The sequence below is a fragment of the Electrona antarctica genome (genome assembly GCF_951216825.1).
Source record: "Electrona antarctica genome assembly, chromosome: 14".
Lineage (NCBI taxonomy): Eukaryota > Metazoa > Chordata > Actinopteri > Myctophiformes > Myctophidae > Electrona > Electrona antarctica.
This window is the reverse complement of record NC_136795.1, coordinates 46,603,340-46,627,256: the sequence shown is the minus strand read 5'-3', so window position 1 is coordinate 46,627,256 and position 23,917 is coordinate 46,603,340. Positions and strand designations below refer to the sequence as shown.

At 42.0% G+C, this 23,917-nt stretch overlaps 2 protein-coding genes and 1 long non-coding RNA gene across 6 annotated transcripts in view; 1 reads left to right on the top strand and 2 right to left on the bottom strand.

Moving 5' to 3' along the window:
* LOC306936093 overlaps positions 1 to 11,842 on the bottom strand; it is a 117,539-nt gene extending 105,697 nt beyond the window's left edge. Inside the window, exon 1 of the long non-coding RNA XR_013791461.1 lies at positions 11,810 to 11,842. This is a non-coding gene — a long non-coding RNA (uncharacterized lncRNA). The remainder of the gene's footprint in view (positions 1 to 11,809) is intronic.
* Positions 1 to 23,917, top strand: part of gaa (alpha glucosidase) — a 50,931-nt gene that overhangs the window by 11,430 nt on the left and 15,584 nt on the right. For 3 of the 4 annotated variants that reach the window (XM_079519507.1, XM_079519505.1, XM_079519508.1), the window contains 5 exons: positions 3,493 to 3,612; positions 4,398 to 4,516; positions 6,469 to 6,600; positions 8,252 to 8,362; positions 10,727 to 10,840. In XM_079519507.1, the coding sequence (XP_079375633.1) occupies positions 3,493 to 3,612; positions 4,398 to 4,516; positions 6,469 to 6,600; positions 8,252 to 8,362; positions 10,727 to 10,840 (596 nt within the window). Of the gene's footprint in view, positions 1 to 3,492; positions 3,613 to 4,397; positions 4,517 to 4,656; positions 4,693 to 6,468; positions 6,601 to 8,251; positions 8,363 to 10,726; positions 10,841 to 23,917 lie in introns of all 4 variants that reach the window. The other variant, XM_079519506.1, reaches the window with a different exon arrangement.
* On the bottom strand, positions 13,339 to 17,252 carry LOC306936247 (toll-like receptor 13; the record flags this gene model as incomplete). Its single annotated transcript, XM_079519739.1, has 3 exons — positions 16,698 to 17,252; positions 16,073 to 16,190; positions 13,339 to 13,552 (listed from the first exon to the last, which is right to left on the bottom strand). Exons 1-3 carry the CDS (start codon positions 17,149 to 17,151, stop codon positions 13,339 to 13,341), a joined length of 786 nt encoding a protein of 261 aa, XP_079375865.1. The 5' UTR covers positions 17,152 to 17,252.

The following is a 23,917-nucleotide window of genomic DNA, read 5'->3' as shown; positions in this document are numbered from 1 at the left end:
TGACTCGGCTGGTGACATTGTTCAAACAACAGTATGGGCATTCTATAATGAAAATACCCTTATCACCGGTCACAATAGCTGATAATGACATACTGAAATCGTGAGTATGTGGAAAATGTCCATACTGGGCCCATTGTATGGTCCTAATATCATTATCAACGGATACAATACATGATAACAACATACTGACTCGGCTGGTGACATTGTTCAAACAACAGTATGGGCATTCTATAATGAAAATACCCTTATCACCCGTCACAATAGCTGATAATGACATACTGAAACCGTGAGTATGTGGAAAATGTCCATACTGGGCCCATTTTATGGTCCTAATATCATTATCAACGGATACAATACATGATAACAACATACTGACTCGGCTGGTGACATTGTTCAAACAACAGTATGGGCATTCTATAATGAAAATACCCTTATCACCAGTCACAATAGCTGATAATGACATACTGAAACCGTGAGTATGTGGAAAATGTCCATACCGGGCCCATTGTATGGTCCTAATATCATTATCAACGGATACAATACATGATAACAACATACTGACTCGGCTGGTGACATTGTTCAAACAACAGTATGGGCATTCTATAATGAAAATACCCTTATCACCGGTCACAATAGCTGATAATGACATACTGAAATTGTGAGTATGTGGAAAATGTCCATACTGGGCCCATTGTATGGTCCTAATATCATTATCAACGGATACAATACATGATAACAACATACTGACTCGGCTGGTGACATTGTTCAAACAACAGTATGGGCATTCTATAATGAAAATACCCTTATCACCCGTCACAATAGCTGATAATGACATACTGAAACCGTGAGTATGTGGAAAATGTCCATACTGGGCCCATTTTATGGTCCTAATATCATTATCAACGGATACAATACATGATAACAACATACTGACTCGGCTGGTGACATTGTTCAAACAACAGTATGGGCATTCTATAATGAAAATACCCTTATCACCAGTCACAATAGCTGATAATGACATACTGAAACCGTGAGTATGTGGAAAATGTCCATACCGGGCCCATTGTATGGTCCTAATATCATTATCAACGGATACAATACATGATAACAACATACTGACTCGGCTGGTGACATTGTTCAAACAACAGTATGGGCATTCTATAATGAAAATACCCTTATCACCCGTCACAATAGCTGATAATGACATACTGAAATTGTGAGTATGTGGAAAATGTCCATACTGGGCCCATTGTATGGTCCTAATATCATTATCAACGGATACAATACATGATAACAACATACTGACTCGGCTGGTGACATTGTTCAAACAACAGTATGGGCATTCTATAATGAAAATACCCTTATCACCCGTCACAATAGCTGATAATGACATACTGAAACCGTGAGTATGTGGAAAATGTCCATACTGGGCCCATTGTATGGTCCTAATATCATTATCAACGGATACAATACATGATAACAACATACTGACTCGGCTGGTGACATTGTTCAAACAACAGTATGGGCATTCTATAATGAAAATACCCTTATCACCAGTCACAATAGCTGATAATGACATACTGAAACTGTGAGTATGTGGAAAATGTCCATACTGGGCCCATTGTATGGTCCTAATAACGGTTGATAACGCCTATTATATGCACTGATAACAGTCGAATGGGGTGGCTGGATAGCTCTGCCCTTATAGAGAACAGTCAGTAGCTCAGAGTATAGCTAGACTGTCGTGTTGTTTAAAACACACCCTCAGTGAAAGGTTCAGCTTTAAACTTAGGCTTGATTAGAGGTCTGTAAGTTTTTTGTTTCCTTTTTCGTGAACTACCTTTTTTGTGAAACCCTATTCGGAAGAATGATTTTTGAACATTATTTTTGAACAGCTTGCAAAAGAAGAATAAAAGTACATTTTCTAAATCTCTGGAGTGTCATTTCTGTTCACATAGCCCTCATCCAAACGGACTTATTTACACATGTACTTATTAAAGATTTGAGTTATAATCGTTGGCTCTGAAAGAATATATATTCAAAGATTTGTGCCACATTTTCACGATTCTTCAAAAATAGCAGACCTACCAGGCTCGTAGCGCGCCACTCGGTGGCGCGCTATGAGCTTGTAGATCTGCTATTTTTCAATAGCTAAATATATTATAAACAATGTTTAAAACGCCAAAAGGGGTTCCCGCCCAAAATGTGTATGTACTAGAGAACTGCGGATGAGCTTTTTTGTCACCCTAATCCGCCCGTACATATTAATGATCCGCCCGTTATCCGACCGCATTAATTAATTAATCCAATTTATATATCCGCAACCACCCGAAATCCGCTGCAGGGATAGCCAATCTACAAGCTCACAACGCGTCGCTGGCTCGCTGCGACGCGTTGTGAGCTTGTAGATCGGCTATTTATAAATTGTGTCACTCACCACTGCCGACAGTTCACCAAAGTTACGGTTGTATATTCCCATTTCCATGGCAACAAGGCTGCCGTCCGTTCAGTCAGTCACGTTCGCACATCGCAACGAACGTCTTTTCATGTGGCATATATCCAGCCCTCGCTCCCATGCAGTCCCATGGCACCGAGTCCCACGCCAAACTTATATTCTTCCCTTCTGTTTCAGTTAGTTGTAAGTTTCTTTCATACTCTCAGCTGCCTGTTAGCCTAGCAGCTAGCAGCCCACTCGTTGTTGTGGTCCTTCTTAGCCAATATAGGCGTCTAATTTGTGCCTGATGGAAAATATTAAAATACTACTAACGCACGCATGCTGAGATTTTGTGCCTTTTAAAAAATATATTATAAGACTATAGATAGATATCATTAATTTATTTCCGTTTTAAAAGTTATAAAGCCTATAGATAGATGGCTGCCATTCATTTATTATTTCCAGCATTATTTCACCCGCGGTTTATCCGATATTAATTTATAATATATTGAATTGACCCTAATCCACCCTAAACTGCGGTTCACCCGCGGCAACCGCGGCTAAATCCGCCACCCGCTGGTCTCTAGTATGTACAGAGGTGATCCTGCAGGCTGTAATGTACTTATTAACCCATTTAGGCCTGATGTCAAAATAAAAAAAATGTCTTCTAAATCCTGACAGTTTTCTTAAAAACCTTATGTTTCTGTATCAGTGGTGCTCAATATTTCATGTCAAGGACCCCAAAAATGATATGTAATTGGCCACCGACCCCCATCTGAAACCCCTCGGAAGCAAAGATTTGAGTTAAAATTGTTGGCTCTGAAAGAATATATATTCAAAGATTTGTGCCACATTTTCACTTTTTTTCAAAAATAGCAGACCTACAAGCTCGTAGCGCGCCACTCGGTGGCGCGCTATGAGCTTGTAGATCTGCTATTTTTCAATAGCTAAATTATAACAATGTTTAAAACACCAAAAGGGGTTCCCGCCCAAAATGTGTATGTACAGAGGTGATCCTGGAGGCTGTAATGTAGTTATTAACTGTGCTGTGTGTATAGAGGTGATCCTGCAGCCTGCTCCTGCTCTCACCTGGGTGACCATCGGTGGAATCCTGGACCTCTACGTCTTCTTGGGTCCTGACCCCCAGAGCGTCGTCCGACAGTACCTCCAGGTCATCGGTACGGTGGTCAAAACACTACACACACAGACTGAACCTATCAGGGCTCTGCCAGCCAAACCGTGTTTTACTGAACCTATCAGGGCTCTGCTAGCCAAGCCATGTTTTACTGAACCTATCGGGGCTCTGCTAGCCAAGCCATGTTTTACTGAACCTATCAGGGCTCTGCCAGCCAAGCCATGTTTTACTGAACCTATCAGGGCTCTGCTAGCCAAGCCATGTTTTACTGAACCTATCAGGGCTCTGCCAGCCAAACCATGTTTTACTGCCATGTTTTACTGAACCTATCAATGCTCTGCTAGCCAAGCCATGTTTTACGGAACCTATCAGGGCTCTGCTAGCCAAACCATGTTTTACTGAACCTATCATGGCTCTACACTGCCAGACTGGATTACCAGCCAAGGACCACTGAGCCACGGCCCAGGCCCAATTGATATTGACATTTTTAACATGGTTAATATATTGTAGACATATTGAATACTAAAGGACTGTTAGTGCACGTGTGTGTGTATTTAAATGAGGGTGTCTCATCGCAAGTTATCCTATGATGAGTGTATTTAACCCATTCTGGGCGGGAACCCCTTTTGGTGTTTTAATCATTATGTTATAATTTAGCCATTGAAAAATAGCAGATCTACAAGCTCATATCGCAGACTTGTAGGTCTGCTATTTTTTTAAAAATCGTGAAAATATTTATTTCAAAAAACTGGAGGATTTAGAAGGGGTCAGGCCTAAATGGGTTAAAAAATATATTTTTATGAGGGCATGGCCTTGTCGTCTTTACAGGCTATCCCATGATGCCTCCATATTGGTCTCTGGGCTTCCACCTGTGTCGCTGGGGCTACCGGACCACCAACGCCACACGGGAGGTGGCACAGCGCATGCACGGCGCCAACATGCCCCTGGTAAGGAGGTGGCACAGCGCATGCATGACGCCAACATGCCCCTGGTAAGGAGGTGGCACAGCGCATGCATGACGCCAACATGCCCCTGGTAAGGAGGTGGCACAGCGCATGCACCACGCCAACATGCCCCTGGTAAGGAGGTGGCACAGCGCATGCACCATGCCAACATGCCCCTGGTAAGGAGGTGGCACAGCGCATACACCACGCCAACATGCCCCTGGTAAGGAGGTGGCACAGCGCATGCACCACGCCAACATGCCCCTGGTAAGGAGGTGGCACAGCGCATGCACCACGCCAACATGCCCCTGGTAAGGAGGTGGCACAGCGCATGCACCACGCCAACATGCCCCTGGTAAGGAGGTGGCACAGCGCATGCACCACGCCAACATGCCCCTGGTAAGGAGGTGGCACAGCGCATGCACCACGCCAACATGCCCCTGGTAAGGAGGTGGCACAGCGCATGCACCACGCCAACATGCCCCTGGTAAGGAGGTGGCACAGCGCATGCACCACGCCAACATGCCCCTGGTAAGGAGGTGGCACAGCGCATGCACCACGCCAACATGCCCCTGGTAAGGAGGTGGCACAGCGCATGCACCACGCCAACATGCCCCTGGTAAGGAGGTGGCACAGCGCATGCACAACGCCAACATGCCCCTGGTAAGGAGGTGGCACAGCGCATGCACAACGCCAACATGCCCCTGGTAAGGAGGTGGCACAGCGCATGCACCATGCTGCCAACCTCCCCCTGGTAAACATCATAGTATAAGCTATAATACATTGTTTACATGTGATGAACTCTTGGGCCTCACTCACGCTGTTGCAACATGCATACAACATTTGTCTTGTGTCTTGTCCGTGTTTAATGGCCGCCCCAATGCATTTCCAATGGAAGTCACATGGTTTGACAAAACATTTTTGTTTGATGGCTGTGTTGTGCCCCCCCCCTCCCCCGCATCAAACCACAAGACAAATGTTGTATGCATGTTGCAACAGTGTGAGCGAGGCCTTAGAGTTGTTCCCAAACGGTTTGTCGAGGCACACTGGGTGTGCCGTGAGACAAGTCCGGGTGTGCCATGACAACAACCACACATTATTATTGCAAATATACCTGTATAACATCTAGATACAAAGGTTTTATAAACTACTGATTTCACTTTAACTTCTATACCCTAAACATACATCAACATCTGTTAACCACTCTCAATCCGGCGGCCCTATTTTAGGCATGCTGTAGTTTAATCGTTTTATTCCTTTCAGAATTGTTTTCAAATGATGACAACGCGTTGTGACACATGAGCTTGTAGCTTGGCTATTCGCTAGGAATACAGGTGTGCTCTGTAATACTTGGCACAAGGTTGGCTCTGCCACTTTGATAGGTTTTTATGACCAGCCGCTTCTTCTTGAAATGCTGCTGTTGTGTTGTGATGTATTTGATGTATTACCATGTGTTGTTCTTGCTTACTGTAAATCGCTCTGGATTGACCCATTTCGACCTGATGCCGCCAGATTCTGCAAATGTCTTCTAAATCATGATGGTTTTCAGAAAAACCTATGTTTCTATATCAGTTGTTCTCAAACTATTTCATGTCAAGGAGCCCCATGATGATATGTAATTGGACCCCCATCTGAAAATATGTTGTTCCAGGGGCACCCCCAGAAGCAAAGATTTGAGTTTAAAACGTTCGCTCCGAAAGAATATATATTCAAAGATTTGAGCCACATTTTCAAGATATTTCAAAAATAGCAGATCTACAAGCTCGTAGCGCGGCACCGAGTGCCGCGCTACGAGCTTGTAGATCTGCTATTTTTGAAATGACCTTGTAGATCTGTTCTTTTTCAATATCTAAAGTATGCTAAATGCTTAAAACACCAAAAGGGGTTCCCGTCCAGAATGGGTTAAGAGCGTCTGCTAAATGCCTGAATTGTGTGGTGTTGTGTTGCGTCGTCAGGACGTCCAGTGGAACGACCTGGACTACGCGGATAAGCGCAGGGTGTTCACCTTTGACCCCCGGCGGTTTGGGGACCTCCCAGACATGGTGCAGGAGTTCCACCAGAGGGGCATGAAGTACGTCCTGATCCTGGTGAGAGATACCTTCAACAATAACAACTCATAAGTCATAATAACTAGACCTCCCAGACATGGTGCAGGAGTTCCACCAGAGGGGCATGAAGTACGTCCTGATCCTGGTGAGAGATACCTTCAACAATAACACTCATAAGTCATAATAACTAGGCATGTAACGATATATCGTATATCGATATATATCGATATTATATCCCGACGATATGTATCGATTTATTAAAAATTAATATCGATTTTTTTTTTTGATTTTTTTTTTTTAGGGGGGCTAGTGTGTGATATGAAATGTGAGCTGTAATCATATTCCATCATATTCACGTGCTTTTGGAGAGAAATGAGACAGACTCCATGCAGTCACTTTCAGTAGTAGAGGCCTGCAGAGGGGAGCTGTATGTGTCTGTGACACAGGTGATGGTCGTTATTGATGCTCATTAATACATCAAGGAAGGCAAATTATGGCTTTCATTTTCGTCGGCGCAAAAAATGAAAGCCCTGGAGGAACGTCAAAGCAAAGCAAAGCAAAGTTACTATATTTACCCAGGGTAACTGGACTAAGCATCAGATACTTGTTTACAGCCAGGCCCTGCTCATAGAACATTTCATGGTAGTGGTTCAATGGTTCAAACCGCTCGGCCACCGCTGGCCACTGGCCCGCTCTGGGCTAGAAGTGGGAGTCAACCCTTCCGGGTGGGCGGCGCTCCAAATTATGTGACGTAGTGCTGCACTGGGGGGGTGGGGGGGGTGGGGTGGGGGGGGCACTAGACAGATCGGTGGGATCCAATCAGGGTGTGCCACGACCCGCCCCTCTAGAACACGTTAGCTCAGGCTGTCATCACAACCCTAACCGTCTGTAACATAATGAGGTACGTTCTAATGCCACTGAGACGTCTTCAAAAGAACATAATAAACTCCTTTAATTTTAATAAATAATAATAATAATAATAATTATTATAATAGCAACAACATCACCAATGATAATACATCAAACTTGTAGAGCGCTTTTCTAGGCACTCAACGATGCGGGAATGTGGGAAGTGAGGACGCTGGCGTCGACTGTTCGCCGCTTCACCTCCCAATGTATGAATGAATGGACCATTGTAAAGCGCTTTGAGCACTTGGAAAAGTGCTGTAAAAATGCAATTCATTATAAAAATGCAATTAATTTGATTAGTGCAGTTAGTTCTGCTGGAACAAGAGGAAAGCTGACTGAAACTCAGTCAGTAACCATATTTGTCCAGGAGATGGCAGCCTTGCACCTTGAATCAAACCTCACTCCCTTTACATGTGTTCAGGTCTGAAACTATACATTGTTTTCTTACAGATACTTTTTCAATTAATCGACAAATAGAGAAACACAAAAATAAATGTATGTTTTTTTTTTAATACATCAGTGACTCAAGCAAAGTTTGACCAAAACAAATTCAATTAGTATGAACAACCACTTTGTCGTGCAACAATATCACACAAACAAAATAGCGAAAATAGCTGCTCTACAAGCTTCTAAATCACACACACACACACACACACACACACACACACACACACACACACACACACACACACACACGTAAAAATAGCTGTGTATGTCTATTCAAATCTTTTTATAATGCATTGAATAAAGGTATTATTTTGATGAACACTGTGTGTTCCAGGACCCTGGGATCAGCAGCAGCAGCCCCCCAGGTACCTACCCTCCCTTTGATGATGGTCTGAAGAGAGACGTCTTCATCAAGAACCTCACAGGACACACGCTCATTGGCAAGGTGTGTGGTGCGTGCGTGCGTGCGTGCGTGCGTGCGTGCGTGCGTGCGTGCGTGCTCGCGCGCACACCTATTCTGGTTCCTTACCGATTCCTATGGGGAGCTCCAAATGGACTCTTACATGTCTGTAACTCTGAGAGTGTACAAATGGAACCATACGGGTCCATTTGGTCCCATTTTTTCACACTCTAAGAGTTATGGTTGTCCATGAAATTAAAAAGTTTGACAACCACCGCCGGTATAGCAGACGTGAAGTAGGGCATTAAGCAACTAGTTTACTAGTCGACTAGTAAATCCACTAGTCGACCTTGTTGGTACTAGTTGATAAGAAAAAAAAAAGTTTCTTTTTTTAATTTTATTTTTTACATAATAGGTAGTTAAACAACTAGTCGACTAGTAAACTAGGCAACTAGTCAACTAGTAAAAATGACTAGAAGTGAATGCCCTAACGTGAAGTCCACATAACCACCTCTGACAGTGTGATTGACCCATTCTGGGCGGGAACCCCCTTTGGTGTGTTTTTTTTTCACTTCATTTTTATTGATGAAAAGACAGAGACAACAAAACAAAACAAAGAGACAATATAAAAAAAAAGAAAAAAAAAAGAAGAACAAAAGGAGGAAGACAAAAACAAAAGACAAGGCTGCATTTTTCATATTACAAGATACGTTCATTGAAATCCACTTGCATTATCGCTAGGCTGAGAGAAGAGATCCCACTTTTCCCACTTTTTATAGAACTTATCCTCTTGCAAGTCTAAGTATGAATGTTAGTTTTTCCATAACATACAGTTCCTCAGTAATGTCCATCCATTGTTCTTTCGTTGGTGGGTCCTGTTGGTACCAGCGTCGTGTGATCGCGTTCTTACTTGTTGCTAAGAGGATCTTGATCCCTTTTGGTGTTTTAAGGATTATGTTATACTTTAGCTATTGAAAAATAGCAGTGCCGCGCTACGAGCTTGTAGATCTGCTATTTTTGAAAAATCGTGAAAATGTGCCTCAAATCTATTTAGAGCGAACGTTTTTAACTCAAATCTTTGCTTCTGAGGGGGGCCTGGAACAACATATTTTCAGATTCAGCAGCCAAATACATGTATTTTTGGGGGTCCTTGACATGAAAATGTTGAGAACCACTGATATAGAAACATAGGGTGTTTCAGAAAACTCTCAGGATTCAGAAGGCGTTTTGTAGAATCGTCCTCAGGTCCAAACGGGTTCAAAACCTATTCCAGAAACGGTTCCAAATGTTATGGAACCCATTCCGGTTCCTCCATGTTGGATCCGGTTGCCCATCTATCCTTTACATTTTGAAAAATAATTTGTAAATGTAAGTGGCAATCATTGCTATAAGTGTTCAGCAACAGGGGTCTCCCCCCCCCCCCCCCCTGTCTTCCCCCTCTCCCTCTCCCCCTCCCCGTCTCTGCTACAGTACATATTATCTTGCTACTTTCTCTTATTGTTATTAGTTCTTCGGCTAATAAGCAACAAATTATAATCCACAGAGGTTCGTTTCTCCGCAATTATTTAGTTCATGTGTGTTTTGGAAATAATTTATCGGTTGGATCGGGGCTGAATTAAACCGTGCCCAAATATGGGGTCATACATATATAGGTCAAACATGACTGACCTCAATGGGTATATGATGTCATAGAATGGTCACACGACGTCCCAGATCCACATGGAAGCCTCACTCACGCGTTATTTATCCCACCGCAGTTCTAGGAAAGCCCTGCTGTGATTCGCCAGTAGTCGTTGTGATTGACAGTTCTCGTTTTTGCGACCAGTCATTAGTCCTACAACTATACAGCCTATCTCAAACCCTCACCCTAAACCTAACCTCCCACGGGGCAGCACACCTAAACCTAACCTTAACCCATGTCTAACCAATGACTAGTCTAAACTAAGTATGCACCCCCCCTAAACCTAACCCGAACGGCCTAACCTCAGTAAAACGATGCCTTCCCGGGAGCCAATCAGACACATGGTGAGGCGGGTCTACCCTAGAACGTTGGTGGGATTCATAATCACACCTCACTCACACCTGTGTCCTGTGTCTTCTGTGTGTCATGGCCGCCTCAATGCATTTCCAATGGGAGTCACATGGTTTCATGACACAACCTTGTTGCATGGCTGTCTTCTGCCCTCCATGCAACAAGGTTATGTCTTCAAACTATGACTCCCATTGGAAATGCATTGAGGCGGCCATGACACACAGAAGACACAGGACACAAGTGTGTCTTGTGTGAGTGAGGCCTACCGTATGTGGACACCAAAGAGTACTCCTGTGTGCCTGTATTTAGCTATACGTAGATGTGAGATAAAAAAAAAAAAAAGAGTTCAAATGTTGAGTTCCATGTTGTACGTCCAGGTGTGGCCCGGCCCAACAGCCTTCCCTGACTTCACCAACCCAGACGCCACCCAGTGGTGGGAGGACTGCATCGCTCTGTTCCACTCTAAAGTCCCGGTGGACGGCCTGTGGATTGTGAGTATACTGTGTAACGTCATGCCGCATCTCTGGCCTCGAAAAGGTACTGGAGCAATTATTTTTTATTGAGGTGACACCAGGCTGCAAAGCATGGAACAAAAACAACGTTTCAATGTAAGATTACATCTTCGTCGGGTCATAAAGAAACACAGGCTACAGGTTATTTATAAACGGGTGAGAGGCAGTGGCATTCCATTCAATTAGCCAATGTCTAGAGGCCAACAGTAATGAGATGTGCAGCTTTCCACATGTGAGATAATCTTTTTTGAGTGGTGTAAACCACTCCTACAACTGGCTTTGTTGAGTGGTGTAAACCACTCCTACAACTGGCTTTGTTGAGTGGTGTAAACCACTCCTACAACTGGCTTTGTTGAGTGGTGTAAACCACTCCTACAACTGGCTTTGTTGAGTGGTGTAAACCACTCCTACAACTGGCTGTGTTAGTCTGTCTGTCCGTCTGTGCGTAAAAAATGAGCATGGTTGCTATGGTCACCCAGTTCACACGGGTGTGATTTCATTACGTCAGACATTACGTCAGACCACAGCTGATCAGGCTATATAATACCTTACACCACTCAGTTCACACGGGTGTGATTTTTAGTTTACGTGTCTGTCCGTACCAAAAAAAATGAGCATGGTTGCTATGGTCACCCAGTTCACACGGGTGTGATTTCAGCTTTGTTAGTTTACGTGTCTGTTCGTACCAAAAAATGAGCATGGTTGCTATGGTCACCCAGTTCACACGGGTGTGATTTCATTACGTCAGACATTACGTCAGACCACAGTTGATCAGTCTATATAAGACCTTACACCACTCAGTTCACACGGGTGTGATTTTTCTTTATTGATTGATTTATTAACAGTTTGCAGAATTACAGTACATTTCAAGCACAACTCAATACAACAACTGTTAACTGTGAGTGGACGACACCATAAAGCATTACACTTGTTTACAATAGGGCCCACCGTTTTCAATTCATCAAAACAATTAGAGACGTACAAATATACACAACTATATAGTCAAAACAGGAAATCATCATAGAGGAGGTGAAAAGGGAAAAGAAACATATACGGTGAGGGGAAAAAGGGGTGGGTGGGGGATTCGGATTTTATGGGGGCCAGTTTCTAATTGCAGCCGTCCGTAGGTGCCCTTTGAGCGCGGTTTTGAAGGAGTCAAGGGATTCGCATGTCTTAATGACTGTTGGTAGGGAGTTCCACATTTTGGTGACATAGGAGCGACATGAATTTTAAACCCTTGTTTGTGCCGACACACAGTTACAACTTTCTAAATATAACAAGGACGACATGCAGACTGAAACGGGTGAATTCACTTTATGATTGAAAAATATAAGGTCAAAAGTTAGGCTTGTATAAAAAAGACAGTCGTGAATTTAGCTCTTACAATTTAATTGTACATACAATTAATACAATTAAGTTAAAAAGACATTCAGGGCAGCAGGCCAACTATGTGGGAATGGACTGCTTGGTTAAGGGCTGAACATTCATTTGATTGGCTTTCAAAGTTTGCGGGAGAGGCCACACAAGTTGCTTTTTGTGTTTTACATCTTCACTTTGAAACCTGTTTTAGAATTTATGTTTTGGCGATAAAATAAAATGATTCTAAATTGTTTTCATCACAACTGGCATTTATCATCAGCAAGCTATTTTGGGTAAATTGCCACAGAATAGTACAATTACGTATATTATAGATTAAAGGTATATTCAGTGAGTTCCAAATTTGCATTTCCACCTTGTTTACAATGGAATGGAAACAAGCCTGGTTTTATCTAGCATCAGTATTCTAATGACTCAAATATTAAATAATCTGCATATCAGCACCCCCACCACCTCAGGACATTGAAACTGCTTTCAAAGTCCAGAAAGAAATGACAAGGACTGGTTATATCAGAGTGGTGATTGAGGCTCAAACCATTAGAAATAACTTTGAGGGACATAGACAATATGATATTAAATATTAAAAGCAGTTTTAAAATGCATGTTATTTGCGCTTTAATTCAAATATCACTTTGTTTTGTTCTCCCTACTATAGTGTGTGTAGAGTGTGCTGACCATATAAGGAGTTCCTTCCTGTCCCCAGTTAACCCCTGGGGGTGAAAGAACCTTAGGTTTCGTTTTTGGCTAGGTGGCCCAGCCTTCATCCAATCAGGATAGAGAGGGGCCTTCCGCCAATCATGATCGAGCGGGGGCAGGCCTTTGTGTATGTGCTGTTGGCCTGTCGCGTGTCCCCCACCGAGTGCAAATCTTTGAATATATATTATTACAGAGTGAACATTTTAACTCAAATCTTTGCTTCTGGGGAGGTCCCTGGAACAACATATTTTCAGATGGGGGGGCGGAGGCATATTACATATAATGTTTGGGGTCCTTGACATGAAATATTGAGAACCACTGATACATAAACATACGGTTTTTCAGAAAACTGTCAGGATTTTGAAGACATTTTTTAAATTTCAACATCAGGGTTAATGAATAGATTAGATATTCAAGCGCAGATCGGCGTCTGCGTCCATGGCTCTGCGCAGGTTCTGCCAGAACAGCCCAGGGTGCTGTCCAGCCTGGGGCCAGCTCAGGTAGGTCTGTCTCTTCACCAGCTTCTTCATGTGATAGTAGGGAGACAACTGGTGGGCCGGGATGTCCTCCAGGAACACCAGGATCAATATGTCCTTCTGCTCATCAAACAGACGGTAGCTGCACACAGGGAGAGGAGAGGACATGTACAGCTTTAATAATAAAGCCATAATTACAAGTAAGACGCGCGGACGCGGTAAGCGAACGCAGCTCGTAAATTGCAATACAAGTAAGACGTGCGAACGCGGGAAGCGAACGCAGCTCGTAAATTGCAAAAACAACAATTAGAATAAATTACGTAATTTTTTAAGGTTTTTTTTTAAGTTCTCTTTTTTTGTGTTTTTTAAGATTTTTTAAGTTAAGTTTTTTTTTTAAGTTAAGTTTTTTTTAAGTTTTTCCTTTAAAGTTTTTCCTTTTTAAGTATTTTTTAAGTTAAGTTTTTTTTTAAGTTAAGTTTTTTTTAAGTTAAGTTTTTTTTAAGTTTTTCCTTTTAAAGTTTTTCCTTTTTACGTAATTTTTTTTTAAGTTAAGTTTGTGTGTGTGTGTGTGTGTGTGTGTGTGTGGCCGTGCATGTGTGTGTGTGTTTTTGTGTGTGATACAGCTGTGCCCTCTGGTGGTGGGCGGGTGGGGTTACTGCGTGACACACACACAGACACACAGACATGATCTGCTGGGTCTCATAGTAAATGCTCACTGCGTTCGCAAACAACAATTAGAATAAATTAGGTACTTTTTTAAGGTTTTTTTTAAGTTCTCTTTTTTTAAGTTAAGTTTTTTTTAAAGATTTTTAGTGTGTTTTTTTTTCTTTTTAAGTTTTTTCTTAAGTTAAGTTTTTTTTTAAGTTAAGTTTTGTGTGTGTGTGTGTGTGTGTGTGTGTGTGTGTGTGTGTGTGTGTGTGTGTGTGTGTGTGTGTGTGTGTGTGTGTGTGTGTGTGTGTGTGTGTGTGTGTGTGTGTGTGTGTGTGTGTGTGTGTGTGTGTGTGTGTGTGTGTGTGTGTGTGTGTGTGTCAGACAGACACACAAACATGTTCTGCTAGGTCTCATCGTTAGTGCTCACTGCGTTCGCAACCAGGTGCCACAGTTAGGCAGAGTTTATCTTCAACACCTCTTAGCTTTAGCCAACATGGTTCCCTCCAGACTGGTAGCTGGCAGTGGTGGGGAAAAAAGTACTCAATTAGTTTACTTAAGTAAAAGTATCAATACTGCAATGTAGAAATCTGAATCCCCCACCCCTTTTTCCCCATCACTGTATGTGTTTCTTTTCCCTTTTTACCTCTATGATGAGTTCCTGTTTTGACTATATAGTTGTGTATAGTCGTACGTCTCTAATTGTTTTGATGAATTGAAAATGGTGGGCCCTATTGTAAACAAGTGTAATGCTTTATGGTGTCGTCCACTCACAGTTAACAGTTGTTGTATTGAGTTGTACTTGAAATGTACTGCAATCTTCCTCCGCGGTTTGATTGATTGATTGATTGATTGAAATTTGTATTTCACAGTATGCAGAATGGGTACATTTCAAACGAAAGCACAAGTGAATACAAAAACTGTTACTGTGGCCGACACCTTGATAAAGCATTTACACTTTGTGATTCTGAGTAACAAAGGGTCACTAATCTCTGGCCACATCCCAGTCCCAGAATAAATATGTTTGAATATCTGGGCAGGAAACGTAAACTCCGTGGTAACATCTTGCTTCCAGGACATCTTTCTTTTATGGCGTGAACTTCCGTGAAGAAGAATTAATACTAGGATTGTTTTAACTCTAGTTAGCGTTCAATTCATTTTTATTTACACACTACAGCAGGGGTTCTCAACGTTTTTGGCCGGGGACCCCCGGAAATGCTTTGGCAATGTCTCGGGACCCCCGCCCCGCCCCCTCCCGACCCCCAATATAAATTGACTGCTACAATAACCTTAAACAATTTTGGGCGGGAACCCCTTTTGGTGTTTTAAGCATTGTTATAATTTAGCTATTTAAAAATAGCAGATCTACAAGCTCATAGCGCGCCACCGAGTGGCGCGCTACGAGCTTGTAGGTCTGCTATTTTTTTTAAATCGTGAAAAATAAATAAAAAAAACAATCCCCTAAAATAATTTGGCGACCCCCCCCCGAGGGGTCGCGACCCACGGGTTGAGAACCCCTGCAGTATATGACAGAAGAAGTGAGGCGATGCTCTGCCACAGGATCATATTATGTAAAGGCAGACTAGCTCATTTAGGCCCGACGTCAAAATGTAAAAATAATATGTCTTCTAAATCCTGACAGTTTTATGAAATACCTCATTTTTCTGTATCAGTGGTGCTCAATATTTCATGTCAAGGACCCCAAAAATGATATGTAATATGCCTCCGCCCCCCAAATGAAAATATGTTATTCCAGGAACCCCCCAGAAGCAAAGATTTAAGTTAAAATGTTCACTCTGTAACAATATATATTCAAAGATTTGAGGCACATTTTCACGATTTTTCAAAAATAGCAGACCTACAAGTTCATAGCGCGGCGCTATGAGCTTGTAGATCTGCTATGTTTCAATGGCTAAATTATAACAACGCCTAAAACACCAAAAGGGGTTCCCGCCCAAAAAACCCCACTAAATACATGAATGAATGAGTAGTGTCTGTGGAACAGCACCCCCACCTGGCCATCTGGATCTCTCTGGAGCACCATTCACTCTCCAGGTAATGATGGCTGATCACACAGATGGTCTTCCTGCTGCCATAGATGGCATCTGTGATGTTCTCTATGATGGGTTTACCTGGAAACAAACCACACAAAACATTATCGCAAACGATTTGAGGCAAGCCGTCGCAAAATGCTAGCTCTGGGTGGGTGGTGGGACAATGCTGGGTTTCTGCTCTATATGTGAAGTCTCTTGAGTCTTGAGACATCTTGTTGTGATTTGGTGATAGAAAGAGACATATGTTGTTTATACAGTATAAGTGAGAGAGACAGAGAGAGGTTTGTACTAGGGCATTAATCAACTAGTCGACTAGTCCACTAGTCGACCTTGTTGGTACTAGTTGACTGTTGAAAAGAAAAAAATACGTTTTTTTTCCCCCGATTTTGTAGGCCTCAAGATCAGGTAGATTATAGTTATAGTCACCAATGTACACAATTTTTAAATGTACAAATATTTATTTCCAAAACAATTGTTTTTTTGTTTGTTTTTTACACAATAGGTAGTTAAACAACTTGTCGACTAGTCGACTAGTAAACTAGTCAACTAGTAAAAATTACTAGAAGTGAATGCCCTAGTTTGTACCTGGCGGGAAGTCTCGGTGGTGCAGACAGAGTCTCCAGCCCTGCTCTCCCTCCAGCACTGGAAGCATTTCTCTGTAAACCCAGAGCTCATCGTGAACGTTGTAGGAGATGAAGGCATCGTAGCGTTGAGGAGACCCCCTCTTTCTTTGCGTGGCATCATAAAGGAAGGCCAGGAAGAGGTAGTAGCCGTAGAGAAGATGCAAACGCAGGAAGTGGTAGGTGAAGGATGTGAGCAGAGTTAGCACAATCACACAAGTGGAGGAAACGAAGCAGATGAAGCTAGCGTCCACCAAACAGGAGTGGTAGTCAAAGTCCAGAAGCCTAGTTCCATTTTTAGCCAGAGGATAGGCGCACGTGTAGCGGTGAGCGTCAGCTACCAGCGTTTGGCTGTTGTTCAGCACCCACTGCTGGAAGTCAGAGTTAGAGCAATCACAAGCGAAAGGGTTTTCACCCATGTTAACATACCTGAGAGCAGGGAGAAAACTGAACACAGAGACATTGATCACTGCCAACTCATTCTGGCTCAGGTTCAGCCAAGAGACTCGAGTCAGGTTGGCTTGTGCCAGGAAATCCAGGGATTTCAATTTACTGTTGGAGAGATCGACGGACTCTAGGTTTTGTATCGGGTAAAACAGCTCTGGGTCCAGGTGTGGCAGATTAGAACTCCTTAAAGTAAGAGACTTCAGCTGTGGTACATATTTAAATGTGTCTCGGTGTGGTCGATGACCATCACTATCGACATTCTCGGCTGTAAAATGTTCCAAATTTTTCATAGCCGAGACAAAGTGTGATATGATGTGATATATTATTGGGTTAACATTAATTCTAAATTGTATTGTAAATGTCTTCAGTCTGTTCAGTGTATGGTTAGGTGGCTGTGACAACGTATTGGCTTCCATATAAATAAACAATGCCAAGTCTAATTGTTTGAGCGATTTCAGATTTATAATATCCCCCTGGCTGAGCCTTGAGACAACATTCTCATTTAAATCCAGTAATTCTAGTTTCTGTAGACCAATCTTGAACGCGTCACCAATAGTCCAAATGGAATTGTCATCCAAAGTCAGAGCCTTTAGCTCATTAAGATGTGGAAATAAGCACTGTTTGAGTTCAGAGATGGCATTATTATCAAGATGAAGGTGTGTGAGTCTGGTTAAATTTAAGAAGTCTGAGCAGCTTAAATCATTAATATGATTGTAACGCAGGTCTAGGAATTGTAGCATGGAGAGATGCTTAACATCGTCTGGCACTTTGGAAAGTCTGTTGTCGAAGAGCTTCAGGTGACTGAGTTGTTTCATTTGTTTTATTGAACCCTTTGACAGTTCAGTCAGCTCATTATGCGATAGATCCAGTGTCCTCAGAGTGGGTATTTTGCAGGTAATATTTAAGAGCCCTCTTTTGATCCAATTATCCCTGAGAGACAGTTGTAGGTATGCTAGTGAATCAAGGCTCTGTAGAGCCTTTCTGATGGAGTCAAACGTAAATCCACCACTAAAAGACACCTTAGTTATATTCCTGAGAAAATACTTGTCTGGTATGTCCCACTCCAATCCATCGGTAGTGCAGCCGGACAGGTCGATTGTCTCGAGATGTGGAAATACAGCTGTTGTGATGCTAAACTTTTTTATTGATTCTGAATAAACTATCAACTCCCTGAGCTCAGAGGTCATGTTGAATGGCAGATCTTTTGACTGAAAAGACTCTAACTCTTCACTAAAGATTTCCAGCACGTGCAAGCGTGGTAGTTTTTGTAAGATGGTGATGATATCCGTAATTTGATTGGATTTCATGCTTAGTGTCTGCAAGTTGGGGAGTAACTTGAACGCAGCAGAGTCGACAAATTGGATATAGTTGTCTTCCAAGCTCAGTATTGAGAGGTTTGACAGTCCTTGAAACATATTGTCGGTCAGTGTTGTTAGTAGGTTATCGTCCATACGGAGCTCTTTAAGTTGCACCAAAGGGACAAAAGCCCCGTCATCTACATGAGTTATTAAATTCGAACTCAGGTCCAACAGCGTTAGATTTGATAGATGCAAAATATCTGCACTGCTTATCTTTGGGATGTTATTGAGAAATAGATATAACCCCTTAGCGTATCCAGGAATGTCATCTGGTATCGTATACAGACCACTTTCAGAACAGTCCACTAAAACAACCTCAGTGACATTTTCAGAGTAATCAATAGTGCAGTGTTTCAGGAAGTAAGCCAGTGTGGGACTAAGAAGAAGAAGCGTGAACAACAGAAATAAGAAGGAGAAACAATGGCTTCCTGGCATCATGGCTGTCTTCAGGGTCAACTGTCAGGTACTTTTGGTGGAGTAACTCTGCTGTGGACACTGGTTGGTGACAACACTGTTCAGCATCGATGATCTAAAGGGGACACAACAGCAAAACGGTTACACTACACTGTGTAGCCTTTTATTTGATCTTTAAAGGACCACTTCACCACTTATCTTCATATAATTGGTCTTCACTATTGCTCATGATAAAATACCACATTTCTTGTTGTCTGTGGGCAGTTCAGAAAAGGTTTATTTAAAAAATATATATTTAGATTTATATTACCGTGAGAACGATATGGCTTCCATTTTCGCATCGCAACTTTTCTTTTTTGAAATTATGTTTTTATTTTGGTCCTTGTGTACAAGCATAATGAACAACTACATCATGAGAAGTACATTACATTACAATCATATATATATAAAGATATATTTCCCATGTTCTCAATGGTGACCAAAGTTACAACATTTTTATTTTTCTTTGGAGCAAAAACAAAAAACGAACAAACAAGGAAAAACAAAAAAGACGAACATCTGGGCAGCTCTGATTTGTAAGCAAGTACAGGGTCATACATTCAGCAAGTTACAATAAAAGAAAGGAAATGAGAGTAAAACATAAAAAAAATAAAGGGTACAGGACGAGCGATAGCAACACAATACTTTGTTTTCCCTTATTCAGCAAAAGCGCATCGCAACTTTTCAGGAACAGAAAGCTTGCCGTTTCTATTAGCTTGTTCCCCAATCGATGATGACGGGTTTCTGAACTGCCCACAGCCCTCCCATGAGACGCAGACAGAGTAGGACACAAATGTGGCATTTCATCACGAACATTAGTGAGGACCAATTATATGAAGGTATGTTGAAAAGTGGTGAAGTGGTCCTTTAGCTCTACATAGATACTATAGAGCGCCGAAGTCCTGACGTCACTCGCTCATCCCTTCGATTCCCCTGGTTCACGGAAGTAATTTCTCTATGGAGAATAACATGGGCTAATGTTAAAATCGTTTCATATAAGCGTTGTGGTCCAAAAATAAACAAGCTGTCTCTGCGTTATTGTCAGGGAGGTGTCTCTGTATCGTAGTCAGTCACTCATATATGATACCGTCTGTTTCTAGCAAAAATGTAACTAATTCAGTAGCAGTAACATTAGCATTTTCTCTGATTCTTCATATCCATATGAGTGAAGCGGCCTGGATGATTAGTTTATTTTCCAAACACAGTTTTTATATGAGGCGACCTAAAAATCCCCCCTATGGGGATTACAATGCAAATAAAAAGTACATGAACCCGTGGATTGGCGCCCTCTACCAATATTGACGTCAGACTTCGGTTCGGTGCTCTATAGACTTATGTGTGGACAGACTTGTCCCATGTCATCTACAGTTGGAGGCCATCGATATTGTCCTTTTCTTTTTGCTGAGGTTTGCGTGATCTGCGAAAAAGGACAGTTAACCCATTTTGGGCGGGAACCCCTTTTGGTGTTTTAAACATTATGTTATAATTTAGCTATTGAAAAATAGCAGATCTACAAGCTCATAGCGCGCCACCGAGTGGCGCGCTACGAGCTTGTAGGTCTGCTATTTTTGAAAAAAACATTTTTTTGGTACTTTATAATTTACAGTTTGCTAATAAATACAGTGGTGCGCGCTTTCAGTTCACAACAATTAACGAACACATTAAATTGTTTCAGCATCTTGTTTCAACATTTCAGCATGATCAACAGTAAATAATTAAATTGTTTCAGCCATAAGCGGCGGGTGGATTTTACCTTTAGCTAGGTGGGACGACGACGACGCAGATTTATTTATTTATTTCCCCCAGATGGTCTAACAATGTCATGATTTGACCAATGTATTACCAATCTCGTACACAATTGCTCACGAAAGCAAGATCCTTGACCCAATTACAGCCACTGCATCTTACCTTTTAATTAAAGTAAAAGTAGTCTGAGGAAAAGGAACAGTTCTGTTCCCCGGACATTGTTTTGGGATATTTTGGCTGAGATGGCTCTGTTTGTCAAGTCTCTAGTCATGGCTCTTTACAGACGGGCCGACGGTACACAGACAGCAGCCTCTCCGCTGACTGTGTTAGTGTTGTGTTGCTGCATGAGACGGAGTGTGAATGAACCGTGCGGTCACTGCACAAAGCCACCGTATTAGCATTTGAATACCTGTTCTGTGAACACCGTAAAGGTGTGTGGCTGTGCCTACGTGACAAAATGACCAGGGGGAGGGGATCTTCAGCCTTAATCTCAGTGGGTGCTATTTGGCTTATTATTTTTTCAGTGAGTGCCCAAGCCCTCAGGCACTCCCAAAGTTGACGCCGCTGATTGAGGGGCAGGGCCCTCATTTTTTAATGTAGCCGAATACAGAAACACAAAAAAATAACAAAATTAATATATGCATCAGAATACAAAAATACTAAAAACTAGAACTGTAAAAGATAGAGAATTAATTAAAACAGTTACAATGTTGAACTAAAGTGCTGGAAATCATTTCCGTGAATTTACCCAATGAGGGCAGAGATTTCTTTTTTTAAGGATTTCTTGGGCTCATTCCAATCAGATGGATCACTGACAGAGAATGCTGCCTTGCCCCACTTTGTGTTAGCAAAAGTAACCTTGAGGGTCAAGAAGTCACTCGAGCGGGTCTGATGGGCACCAGCATTCTGTTCCAACATAGAGAAAATGTAAGGGGGGGGGGGGGATTTGAAAATAAACATATACCAGTGCTTATCCCGCCTCTCATAGAGAGAGGACAAGCCAGTGTTAAGGTCCTTATAGACAGGGCAAAGGCTATAACAACCTGATTACCGGGTGTGCCAAACTTGTTTCTAATGTGATTTTTGGGCACAGGTCTCCACCAGGAGGATAGGAGTGTGTGTGAGGTTTGGCAAAATGTTTAAGAGTAATATAAACATGTTTTTTTGTTTGTTTTGTTTGTTTCTTGCAACAATTTTCTTCATTTTGTTGAGGAAATGCACAGCCAGATCACTCATAGCATCTCTGAGGATAGAATTCTGGATGAGCAGGACATGTGCAGCATTTTGTACAAAACGGGCTACTCCTGAAAACTTTGGAAGGCAATCTTAGCTAATCAGTGTAGAATCTGAGAAATCCAACAGGCTCGTCTTGATCACATGACTACAGAGATGTGTACCGATTTGCGTGAGATTTGGATGAAATCCAACAAACAATGCGTTTTGCAGAAATCGGCCTCATGGTGGTGCTATAACCGGGGATGCAGGGATGCAGGGGAAATGTTTGTCCATGGCCTCTAGGGAGTGCGCATACATAAGTTGTATACAGATCAATGCAGTTATAGGTAAAAACAGGAATTAACCTGTTATAGCGCCACCATGAGGCTGATTTGGGGAAAAAAATAGTGGCATGTCGTCCTCGGCCTAGTGGAAATGTGCGTGTATAATTTCATGGAAATTGATTTGTGGCATTTTGTTCGAAACGGACCAATCATGTGAGCTTTGGAAGCCAATCTTAGCCAATCAGGATGGAAGATGGGAAATTGTGCAGATCCGTGTTGATCACATGACTATGGAGATAGTGTATACTGAATTGTGTGATGTATGGATAAAATGTGTACGAGTTATCTACAGAAATGTGTTTTGCCTAAATCGGCCTCATGGTGGCGCTATAACAGGCCGTTGACGAATATTTGGGGCAGAGGTTCGTCGTTGGCATCCAGGGAGTGTGTGTGCACAGTTTAGCATGGATCGAGCTGATGACGGACGGACGGACGGACGGACGGAAGGACGGACACACGGACGTAGTGCAAAACATACTCTCTCCCCATGCCTTCGGCCTGGTGGAGACAATAATAATAATATATAGCACCTTTAAAAAGCAAGTGGGCACGAGGTCGGAAATATAGGCAAGGCCATTCCATTATAATTCCAAATTATAATATTTTAACATCTGTTCAAAAAGCCACAGGTAGCCAATGGAGTGAGGCCAGAACCGGGTTAATATGGTTGTATTTTCTGGTTCTCATAAGAACCCTAGCTGCAGTATTTTGGACAAGTTAGAGACGAATTATTGCGGTTTGAGGAAAGCCTGAAAATAGGGAATTGCCGTAATTGCAATAATTGCATGTTACATATGCATAATATTATTAACCACAATAAACATGCTAGAATCTTACACTGCAAAATGTGTTGACATTACTGTAAATACACAGGTCAAGCATCTAAGCTAGCACACAGTGAATATTAGCTCACGAAAAATTAGTTAAGTTTTTTCTCCAATCAGTTTAGGTTTTAGTTTATAAAAATGACAATATTAACATACAAGTTAATATTGCACAAAGTATTGCACAGAACAGGCAAATATCTGATTTGATGTGTAGTTCATATTGCCATATTATACATACATTTATTCATTAAATCTTTATTTCAGCTAATGTGTCTAATATGCAAATTATCTCATTAACTATGCGCGATACAAAAATGTCCCAAGCAGAATTAGATTCTACGTAAAAAATCATATTAGAAACAACTGAGAAAAGTTTGGCACATCAGGTTGTTATAGCTTACCTGTGGCTTTTTGAACAGATGTTAAAATATTATAATTTGGAATTATAATGGAATGGCCTTGCACCTGCCTATATTTTTCCGACCTCGTGCCAACTTGCTTTTAAAAGGTGCTATATATTATTATTATTGTCTCCACCAGGCCGAAGGCATGGGGAGAGAGTATGTTTTGCACTGTGTGTGTGTGTGTGTGTGTGTGTGTGTGTGTGTGTGTGTGTGTGTGTGTGTGTGTGTGTGTGTGTGTGTGTGTGTGTGTGTGTGTGTGTGTGTGTGTGTGATTCAGCTTGGGACAAAAATGTCCCAAGCAGAATTAGATTTTTTACGTATTTTTTACGTAAAAAATCATATTAGAAACAACTGAGAAAAGTTTGGCACACCTGGTAATCAGGTTGTTATA